Below are 12,108 nucleotides of genomic sequence, written 5' to 3' on the forward strand. Positions count from 1 at the left end.
CAGTAGTATTTATTATTTTATTATTCAATCATTGTCAGTTGACAATGCTTCCTTTTGATAAATGATAGTTTCATTATGTCTAATATCCCTTTCTGTTCAAATTTCAAACATGTTTTATATATCCTTTCTCACCAAAATGGAATTATTATTTTTCAAATTTAAAAAAGTGTCAAATGATAAACCTTGATATAAAAGCCCTGTAATATTAATAATGTCTTTAAAATAAAAGGCCATAGGGATAAAAAAGGAAGGATAGTTTTTTTTTCCTTTCTCATATTGTTTTTCCACTTTTGATCAGATTTTTCCTATGCAGCAAGATGAATATGGAAATATTCACATAGTTAATTTATATTAGGATTGCTTGTTGTCTTAGGGAGGGGAGATAAAGGAAGAGAGGGAGAAAATTTTGGAACAAAGGTTGTGCAAAGATGAATGTTGAAAATGATCTTTGCATGTATTTGGAAATATAAAATGCTATTTAAATAAGACAGCTATTAAAATAAAAGGTGGCACAGTAGATTGAATATCAGACTTGGAATCAGGAAGAACAAAGTTCAAGTCCAATCTCAGACACTTACTAGTTATGGATTCTGGGAAAGTCACTCAATTCTGTTTGCCTCAGTTTCCGCATCTATAAGGTGAGCTGGAGAAGGAAATGGCCAAACTAGTACCTTTGCCAAGAAAAGCCCCATATTGGGTCATGAAGAATATGACTCAATTGAAGCAACTTGACCACAACAAAAAGAGTTAAAGAATAAGTAGTTTAAAATAAGAAAAAAATTAATATTTTATTAATAGTCAAAGATATGGGTGAATATTTTTTCTTCCTAAAACATTTCAAATTTATGAATATGATAAAATTCACTTCAAAAATCTATAAAAAATGTTTTCCCTCTCAATTTTCCTGTTAATTTAATATTCCTTGTGAGAATTTATTATTCTTCCTTGTTTCCCTTTCGTTTCTATTTTTATATATTGAAAATTTGCTGAAATTTAAAATTTTTGTGCCTGAGGGGGACAGAGTATAAGATGATATTTTAAAAAACTCTACATTTTCTTTAAAAAAAAAATACTAGTATTAAAAACTACTGATATTAGACTTTGAGATTCCATCAGAAATGCACTAGTTGCACACTCAGATATACACACTCAGAACTTGGTGCTGACCTCCTTTTGGCTCAGTTTTACTCTTAGTGTGCCAAAATCCTACTGTGTGGGAAAAACAAGGGAATAAGCCATTCCTGTATAACCAAAAAAGATCAGTTTCTACTTACTTAATAGGATGAGGATCATTCTCTGTCACTTAAGAAGAAAGAATGTCTAAGTTTATTGGAGGGGTAGTGTTTATAGAGAAAGAAGGTTAATTATAGGGATTCTCCCTTTATATAGTCAATGATTTATTGAGGGGGAGGGGAAGGGGGGAGAACTTAAAGCTCCTATTCCTTCCAACTCCTAGATGTGAAAACTGAAGCTCTGTATTAGTTACTTCATGTCTTACGAAAAGTGCTCAAGAAGTCAAAAAAGGATATACTAGGGATACACCTAGAAATTTCAGTCAAGTAAGTAACTATCCTACTAATTATATGGCAGCTGTCACTGCATATATCCCATTTCTAGTGGTGTGATGGAGACAGTTCATACTGGAGAGCCAGTTGTTATATTTTTAGAGTGAACATTTACACCTCAGAAATCAGCAAATACTGCAAATTAGAACTTGATTTATGTAATTTTTTTTTTTTTTTTGCTGGTTGTTTAAACTTTAAAAAGTGATGGAAAAATGTATATAATAGAGATTAAATTTTAAAAGTCTGATATGCTTTCATTCCTTCCCTCCCCACTCCAGTCAAAAAGGCCTATTGTTGAATATTTTCCAACACATCCCTATCTATCCTTGGTCCTCAATAGCAGTTTCTAGGCTCAGCTCTTGAAGCCACATAAAAAGGCAATTCGGAGACTGTCTGAGGAGGCTAAGTGTTGTCCTGCCCATTAGAAAGAGAGCTTCTGAAGTGAAGCAGGATTGTTCCTGCTTTTCTATTTGGCATAATGTTTTGCATATAGTAAATACCTAAAAGCTTCATTCATTCATTCATAATACTTGAGAGACTATACCAGTTGGGTGTAGGGAAGCTCTCACCTAAGAGTAAGTGTTATTTGAATCTTTCTACAACAAAGAGGAAGGATAAAGTAATTTGCTACATATGCCAGAATACGTGCTTTTTTTTTCAAATATGAAAGAAAATTATTACTGGAGTTGAACTAATTTTATAAAGTGGGTAGGGAAAATTCCCATGATACTGTACCACAGGATTGGCCTTGATGGCAGGGCCTGTGTTTCGTCTTTCTTTTTATTCTCAGAGTTTAGGACAGTCTCTAACATGTAGTAAGTATTTTAATACTTATTGGTTGAATGATTTACTTAGAGATTTAGCAGAGATGGAATAAGGTTACTGCCTACATCCTATAATTTCAGAGAAGGCCCTTTCTTCATAATCTACTGTGTTTGCCCACCATATATCTTCTCCACAATTCTGGTTAGAATATCTATAAAAGGAAACAAAGTCTTTCTCTTCATAATTAGAGATAAGGTTTAAAGTATAAATACCCTTGGGATTTTCATAGTTTCACCTGAAATCAGACTAACTTGTTGATAACTGATATGTGATTCTTTTTTGGGAGGCTTTATAAGAAAGGATTAGAATATGAGACATCAGTAGATGGACAGATTACTTAACTTCCATCATCTTGCTCAGAAATTGTTTTACCACACTTACTCTTTATTACCTTGTAAAAATGCAAAAAAGCAAATTTCTTCATAGGTCATTAGTCTAACATCCATTTTCCTTTTGGGGCCTTAACATTGGGTATTATTTTTCTTAGCTAACAGCAATGATACTTTCAGAATTATCTACACATGCAAGGTAACCACATCAAGGCACCCATTGTTGCATTCTATTTTAATCTTATTTAATCAAGTAGGCCTAGTATATATGGGAAAGTAAAGATTAAACTGCCATACTTAACAACTGTCTTCAGCACTAGGCTTCATAACAGCAACGTCAACAGATTTATCTTCCCCATATAAAGGCTTTCTAATTCACTCTGTGTACCCTGTAACAATTATGGACAATATTTATTCAGAAGGCATGCTGGGCAAGTTTGGAAAAGCAGCTAGTAAGAACAGAACCAAGAGGTCATTTTATAAAACAAAAAGCAAAATCTATACATGGTCAAAATATGCAAGAAAATGAAATTGCTCATTCTCAAGCAGTTTGCTACTCTATTCCTTTATCCAAAAGAAGCCCCTAAATCCTCAAAATACAGAGTAGTGGATTAAAAGAAAACACTTCAACATACATTTTGAAATATAATCAAATCTTTGTAGCAATTTAGCAAATATAAGCTTTATTGTTTTCCTCTGAGGTATTAATTAAGGGAATATATTAGGAATTACTGACTATACTTATTAGAAAAAAACTTCTTTAAGTAAAGATATTTTCAATGAAAGCTGCATATTTTCACCATTAATTTAGTTTAAAAATGCTTATTAGGCGTTTACTATATACTAGGGATTATTTTTTGCCTCCCCCCAATTTATTTTTAAAGATTAGCTAAGAAATTATCTCCTATAGTTGCTCTATATACTTTTCAAACAGGTTGTTCTTGCTATACAAATTACAAAGTAAAATGCAAAAAGAAATTACAAAGTTTTTCTGAAGTATCAAACTCATCTAACAATAACACTTTCTCCTACAACACACTGGAAAGATTTTTTTTTTTCAGTATCCTAAATTATATTAATGATACTTTAAACAAACTTACTATGTTCGAAGTGGATAAGCCTGTGTGTGTGTATGTGTGTGTGTGTGTGTGTGTGTGTGTGTGTGTGTGTGTGTGTGAGAGAGAGAGAGAGAGAGAGAGAGAGAGAGAGAGAGAGAGAGAGAGAGGGGAGGGAGAGCAAAGAGTACAACACATTAATTTTAAATGGATTGGCGACATTACAAAACACATCAAAACTAAAGAAATTTCTTTCAGTGGCTTAAAAAAATGAAATCCAAATGTCCCCAGAAGCATAAAATGAATGTTACCCTTAAGATACTCAAAGCCCAAATTATTTCATTTTTCCTTTCTTCAAAGAAAAATTCCAAGTTAACTTTCATAGTTAAGAGTTGCACCTGAAAACAGAGCTTTCTACTTACCCTAGTGTTTGCACCACCATCTCCTAAATCACCTTAATTCCAGTGTATCCAGAGTGTATATGGATACAAAAAGGAGAAAATATAGTCTAGGACAAAATCTGACCAGAGTTAATTACAACAGAGATCAAAACAGAACTCTCTGAAATGCTAGGGAGCAAGATGAACTTAATCCCCTCCTCCAGAGCCTGGTATATACTGTGTCTATCTTTAACTTGTAAATGATTTGGTTTCACATTCCATTGAAGTCCTACTGGCAGATGCCTTTGGTAAACTCACCAATCACAAGCTTTCATGTCCCCTCCCTTTCTCCCCCAGCTCTGGCGGTGCTTCCGTTCTGATATCTAATACAGATTTACTCAGCTGTCTTTTTACCTGTCTCTGCATGGATGAAAGAGGATGCTTTCATTGATGGCTATTATTGAAAGACTGGGAACTAAAGACCAGAATGAGAAATCATTCTGCTGCTCCCCCTCTTCTGGCCTCCCTTCCCCCATCCCTTTCTCTCCTAGCCAGAAATCAAACTAACTTCCAAACTTGGCTGCCCACGGAGAAATGTTCTCTGATTGGCATTACTGCAAGTGGAAAGCAATAGAGAACAGCTCCTGTACTTTCTTCTTCACTAGCAATCTCCTAGACATATATAACACAAATGTGTTGCGTGACTACATTTATTTTTTCCTATGAGGACAGAAGAACAAATATAGGACATAAGAAATTATGTTGGAACACAATAGGATTTGTATTTTCACAAATGGCTTTTTTATCCTAAAATAAAATTTCGAAAAAAAAAGAGGCAAACTTTTCTTGAGAATTGAAATGAAATTTAGGAAATGAGATTTTAGAACTCATCAAAGAGAGAAAACCACAGAGTGCAAGGTTAACAATAGAACCAGAGACAAATTTGTTCAGATGAATTGTAGATACAAGGATTTAAATCACTCTCTGAATTAAGCCCCCAAGCACAGATCATCAATAGCATTTCCTAAAGAAGCTTACAGTATAAAAGCAACAAAAGAAAACTGTACTGCCTCCTAGTGCTGTCAGAGCCAGCTTTGTCAGGGACTATAACCTATGATTGATTAGGAAAGAGTTATTCCACCTTTGGAGGAAAGGAAACAGGAGTAGAGATAGGATTTGAGAAAATGAGATGATTTTACCAGATGTCATACTCACATCAAACACACTTTCTTTGAAAAGTTCATATCTATTCTCCTATAGTTTTCCCACAATTTGTGTTTCTTCATTGTGATGTCAGGATATATGAATTCCTTGTTAACTCCCCTATCCAGAACTTAGCACAGTGCCTGACAATTGTAGGCAATTAAAAATGTTTACTGATTGATTGATTTATTTGTTATATTGCTTGGGTAAAAATGTATATTTATACCTATCTATCTAGATGGATTTTAGTTCAACAAAAGGAAAAAAAATGACAAAAGTAACAGTAAACAGTTCATTACTCCCCTGTACCCATGTAATGTCAAGTGAACTAAGGGGAGATCCCTCAATACATCAGGCGAAGACCTTGTGGTAGATTTATAGGGCAACATGAAAAAGAGTTACAGAATAGACATATGTGGGTAAGTTGTGATTTGTACTATTAGGAGAAGTAGCCATTACACAGAAGAGATTAGAGATCCAATGGAATAAAGGAAAGTTTCATAACAATTAGAACTGTACAGGTATAAAATAGGTTGCACATGGACATAGTAATTTTTCAGATATTGTAGCTTCTTGAGTATAGACTGAACAACTACTGATTTTTTAAAAATATAATAGCTTTTTATTTTTAAAACACATGCAAAGACAGTTTTTCATATGCTTTGGACTACTATCTTTTTCACCCTTGTCTCTCATGATGAAATGGTCTTACTCCTTACTAACACTAGCCCTTTTACTTACTCAAGTGATCCCAATCTCAGCAGATTGGCCCTCTTTCTTCACTATCATTTCAATTGTCTTCTGTCCTTGCTAATCCTCATTCTAGATTTCTTCTGCCCTTTGTAGTTAAATTTTTTGAAAAGACCATCTTAATAGGTGCTTCTACTTTTTCTCTTCTCACTCTTCTTAACCTCATAATCTGACCTTTGACCTTACATTCCATACCAACTGCTCTCTCCAAAATTACCAGTGATTTCTTAATTGCCAAATTCAATGGATTTTTTTTTCCTTAATCTTCATTCTCCTCAACCTTTCTGCAGCCTTTCAAACTGTTGGTCATCTTTTCATTGTTGATATTCTTTTCTCTAGATTTTTGGAACACCACTCTGTTCTTGTTCTTTTCCCTCCTATTTGACTAGGAAATAGTCTCCTTTTCTATTGAAAAGTCTTTTTCTCATCTCCAATTATTTTTCAGAAATCCAAAACTGGACATTCACCAGACATCTTGAGTTCAGTTCTGAGCATTTTGAATTTATTATTTTTCTCTTAAACACTGTCCTACTCCTATTTTTCTTATTACTACAGAGACAACATCCCTCTTCCTAGTACTTCATGTTCACAACCCAGGTGTCCTCCTCAACTTTTCATTATATCTCATTCCTCTCCCATCCTCCATCCAATCTATTTCCAATGCCTGTTGATTCACCTTTGCCAGATCCTCTCATATACACATTTATCTCTCCTGACAATGTCACCCTTCTGGTGTAGACCTTCATCATTGCATGCCAAGACTATTGTAATAAGCTGCCTCAAGTCTCTTTCCACTCAAATTCATCCTCATTCAATCATCAAAGTCATTTTTCTGAAGTGCAAGTCCAACTATATCATCCCCCCACTCAACAAACTCCAATAACTTCCTATAGACCCCAAGATCAAATATATACAAAATTCTCTATTTGGTTCAAAATTCATAATTTATCTCCCTCCCACTTTTCCAGTGTTTTTATACCTTACTTCTTATCATGTAGTCCTTTATCCAGTGATGCTGAAATATTCTTCCTCATTATCTCCACCAACAACTTTCCCTGGCTTCTTTTAAGTTCCAAATAATAATGTATCTTCTATAGAGAACCTTTCCTAATCTCTCTTATTTGAGTGCCCTCATTCTATTACTTATTTCCTATTTATTCTCTATATAGTTTGTTTGCTATTTCCTCCATTAGATTGGGAGCTTCTGGAGGGCAGATACTGTCTTTTATTTTTTTGTGTCCCACAGTCTCATCATAGTTTCTAGTACATAGTAGATGTCCCATAAATGTCTTGCATTATGGGGCTTAACAAATGTCTATAGGAGCAACTAGGTGGCACAGTGGTTAGAGCACCAGCTCTGAAGTCAGGAGTACTTGAGTTCAAATGTGGTCCCAAACCCCTAAGACTTTCTAGCTGTGTGACCCTGGGCAAGTCACTTAACCCCAATTGGCTCAGCAAAAAAAAAAAAAAAAGTCAATGCAGGGAAACATGATTCTTTTTCTTAATGGAAGCCTTACCCTAAAACACAATTCAAGAAACTATCACTTGCAACAGCAAGCTGACAACCATATGTCTACTTATATTCCATTCCCATTATTGTTAATTATGGAGATTCTATACATGTCTCTAGTAGCAAGAATAGTGTAGGTAGCAGCCACTCTTGTCAAGTCCCAAGAAGAAATAAATCAAAAAAATACTGAGAAAGGACCTGTTTTTTTCATACCTATAAGGCAATTGCTATGATTTTAGCTGTCAGCATTCAATATAAGTGAATGAAATATACATTTTTTCCATCTATGAGAAATACCATGAAAACCTTTGATAGGAAAATTGGCCTCCTTGCTGACAGTAAGATGATTTAGTTCCCTTTAATTTAAGGCATGTAGATATTTTATATTTTCATTTTCCCAGAAGAGTGCCATTTTAAGCATTGACAATACTATTAGGAAGAAGAGTTGAAGCAAGATTCAGAGGAGTATAGTAAATAGTGTAGTGAAACTACAGAAGATCTGGGTTTAAGTCCTGCCTCTCTAATTACATGATGGTGGATAAGTCACAACTTTCCTTGACATCTTTTTCCTTCTTGGTAAAATGAGGGGGTTGGGCTTGCTAACTTTTTTGGTTCCATCCATTTCTAAATTGCACAATTCTGTGATAATCTTTATCTTGCTTTTGTTTTTTCTGGGATAAGTGGGATTTTGGTGAATTCAAGCTGCAGACATTGGATATTTAAAAGCAGAAAGATTATGATTTAAAGTCTTATCTATTGAGACCTTCCTTTTTAACTCCTTTATAAAAACACCAATTTTCAGGGCTCAAATTGATAATAATTTTACTAAGAGAAATAAAAAATGGATCTGGGCTGGAGATTCATTGCATTGAACATCAGAATAGAAAAGAACCATAAATTTAAAGGATTATTTGGGGATTGAGTTCTTGTTGCTGTTATTTAATCACTTAAGATTCTTTATGACCCCATTTTTGTTTTTTTCTTGGCATTTTGGCATTTTCTTGGCAAAGATGAGCAGTTTGCCATTTCCTTCTCCAGCTCATTTTACAAATGAGAAACTGAGGCAAACAGATTAAGTGACTTGCCCAAGCTAATAAATGTCTGAGGTGGGATTTGAATTCCTGAGGATGGAGCTAACCAATTCCAGGCCTGGCATCTTTCCAGCTTCTCAGTTTCCTAGCTGCCTTTTGTTTTTCTTTACATTGGGGAAAAGCAATATTTTATTAGTCTGAATCTGTGACTTCATTGGCAAAAGGGAACACATGAGGTGTTACTTCACTGATCTTTTGCAATTTGCAGCCTTAAGAAAATTCCCTTGGGTTCTTAGAGGTTAAATGACTTGCTCATAGTCACAGAGTATAAATCATCAGTGAAACTTGAATCTGTGTTTTGTTCCACTCCAAACTCACTTAACCTCTAAAATTTTCACCCTTTTGTCCTCTTTCTGCCTTTAGGGGATGGAACAGAGGGGACAGTGGAATCTGAGCAGAAGATATCTAATCCTTTTTCCAAATGAGCAGTGTATTAATAATTTGATTATTTTTCACAAGGCATCATTTAAATCTCACCCTTTTAGAATCAGAGAATTTTAGAGACCTCAGGTACCACTTGGTCCAATCCTTCAATCTTATTCTAGAAATAAGAAAATTTAGACTTAACAAAGTTAAATAATTTATCTAAGGTCAAGAAATGGCAAAACCTGGACTAGAATCCAGAGTTTCTTATTTCTAGTCCAATACACTTTAAATAAACAAATTTTTCAGTTACATGGATTGATTCAGAAATCCTTATTCTGTATTAAAAATCCATACTTCTTATTGGACATCCCAAATTTTTCTTTGAAGAACAAAGGCTTGTATTATCAAGAATTACTAAAATTATCCTAATTTTATTATAAGAATGCCTATAAAATATTCATCTACTTTCTGTGCAACTTTTATTTTGTGAATAGCTTAAAGAAAATGGTCCAAATCTAGGTTAAATGTTATATAATTCTCTAAAAGTTGCCAAGTAGGGCTGATCAGTACTAGAAGTTCCATATATGAATGAAATCACAGGTTTGATCCAGTCTGTCCCTCCTATTATCTTAATAATAGCTAGCAGTTATAGAACACTTTTAGATTTATAAAAGTCTTCATAAATATTATCTCATTTAATCTTCACAACAACACAAAAGAAAGGTGCTATTTTTATTTCCATTTTATGGATAAGGAAAGTGAGGAGTGAGGCTATGTGTAAGTGATACAGTAGATATGGTACTAGGTCTGAAGTCAGGAACACCTCAAATTCAGCCTCACACATTTACTAGCTCTATGATGCTGGACTAGTCACTTAATCTGCCCCCCTCAACTGTAAAATGGGAATAATTATAGCAACCCACTTCACAGGGCTGTTGTGAGAATGAGGTATTTGTAAAGTGCTTAACATAGTGTTCCCTTTCCCCTTTCCTTTCTTTACTAAGGCCACATTGCTAGTAAATGCTTAAAATTTGATTGAGGTCTTCCTGGTTCAAAACTTGTCAGTCAGTAAGCATTTTTCAAATGTTTATTATAGGATAGACACTGTGCTAAAAACAGTAATACAAACATGGGCAAAAAAAATAGACAGACTCTTGCCTCAAGAAGCTTACATATAAAAGACAGTTGAAAACAGAGAAAAGAAGGCAGGGAGGGAGAAAGCAAGAAGAGGGAGGGGTGATGATGAGAAATGGGGACTAAAGAGGAATGAAAAGATGGCTAGTGTGGGCATCTTCTTTAGGTAACAGTTCTGGGAAGACTCATTCAATCAGAGGGAGGGTCTCCAAGGGCAGAAAGTATATTTGAGTTGTGAATTCTAGGACTGAAGTGATCTTCTGAGATGAAGACATTTCTGGGGCATAATGGAGTGTTTCTGTAGTTCAAACTAGTGAAAAATAGACAGTTGATGTAGATACCTCCTTAAATGGATCAACACGCTATCCCTAGCTGCCTTGTACACACACACACATACATAATACTTATACATATACAGTCTATGAATGCTATTGTGTGCATAAAAGTATTGTGACATACTATATATAATTCATTTAAAAGAATGAAATGGAGGTTGAATCTAGTTGATTTCTGAGGTTTCTTCTTATTTAAAGGTGTACTATTTCTATAGACTACAAAGAAAAGCAGATTGTGAATTGTGTGCTGTTGATCTGTTTGTTCCAAATAGGCCTATATCAACAACAGTAGACAATAGCAAACAACTCTGGATATTGTTAATTATTAATTCTATAAATCCTTAACTGGCTTGCTTAGTAAAGGTAAAATGTAAGAAGCTGACATCTATGCCTTATGAGCCAGTAATACTAGCTTTGGGATTACATCATTTTACACCTTTGTGACTAGAGTCGAAACTATGGCTAATTTAAGAATCTCAATTAATTCTTACACCTTGACTCCTTTTAGGTATCATGAAAACTACCAAATGAAGGTGTAATATATGAGACAAATGAAGGCAAAGCACTTTTAGGTAGTTCTAAGTGATTTGATAAGAGTGTCTCTATACAAAATGAAAATCTAGGATTATCAATCTATCGATAAGTATATATCTATCTAATTATATATCTTTTAAAATCTATTAATGGTTTAAATACTACAAACAAATATATAATCCTCAGCTTGCCATTTCATGCTTTCCACAGTATCATCCCAACATAACTTTAGGGAGTTACATCACATTATACTCCCTTTGGCCAACTGTACATTCCCATCAAACAGAGATCTATTTGGTATATCCCACAATTATCATTCTGTCTTGTCTCCTTAGGTCAGGACATGAGTACCATTACCAGTCATCAAAGTTCAAAATGTCAGTCATCCCCTCAAGTTCAACTCCTTACCTCTAACCCCCACCATTTAACCTGTTGCACTGTATTACTACAAAGGATGATTGAACAGTGAATTTTGGAGTGAATAAGTCTTGGGTTAAATACAGAAGTCATTCTTGTATCTGAACACACTGGACTTTCAACCTTTACACTTCCATAACCTTTAGCTTATTGGCTTGAGTTGCTGATATATTATGGAAACGAGAGATTCAAAAGAATAGATGGAATTTATCTTTTGTATTTCATTTAAAATACATTTTAAAAAGATATTATAGAGAGATTAGTGGAAGTCTCTGAATAATGTCAATGTGGGAAACTTCCAGTGTAGAAATTCCCTTGAAACATGTAGGCAATTCTTTTGTAAATCATAGCTCTAGAGTGTTATTTGGGATGATAAAAATTTAAATGACTTGCTTAGGGTCACAAATATGGCCAGTATGTGGCTGAAGTCAGATTCTACCTTAATTGCTTCCTGATTTTGATTCCTATTCTCAAATCTTTGCAACTCATAGCTACTAGCTTAGGATACAGCAGATATTTAATAAATGTCTGTAGAATTGAATCTTTTGGTCTTTGTAGCCTAGTTCAGTGTTATATATATATATAGGAAGTGCTTTAAAGAATCCATTGAATTG

General features: G+C 34.3%; 1 protein-coding gene across 26 annotated transcripts in view; it reads right to left on the reverse strand.

Moving 5' to 3' along the window:
• Window positions 1–12,108, reverse strand: part of DTNA (dystrobrevin alpha) — a 472,577-nt gene that overhangs the window by 317,913 nt on the left and 142,556 nt on the right. For 3 of the 26 annotated variants that reach the window (XM_031946438.1, XM_031946442.1, XM_031946458.1), the window contains exon 1: window positions 4,197–4,628. The exons of 1 other annotated variant lie outside the window; for it this stretch is intronic. In XM_031946438.1, the coding sequence (XP_031802298.1) occupies window positions 4,197–4,216 (20 nt within the window). In that variant the 5' untranslated portion in view covers window positions 4,217–4,628. Of the gene's footprint in view, window positions 1–4,196; window positions 4,642–12,108 lie in introns of those variants that run through there. 22 more of the 26 variants (XM_031946453.1, XM_031946452.1, XM_031946454.1 and 19 more) reach the window with 16 other exon arrangements.

This window comes from Sarcophilus harrisii, chromosome 1, assembly GCF_902635505.1.
Source record: "Sarcophilus harrisii chromosome 1, mSarHar1.11, whole genome shotgun sequence".
Taxonomy (NCBI): domain Eukaryota; kingdom Metazoa; phylum Chordata; class Mammalia; order Dasyuromorphia; family Dasyuridae; genus Sarcophilus; species Sarcophilus harrisii.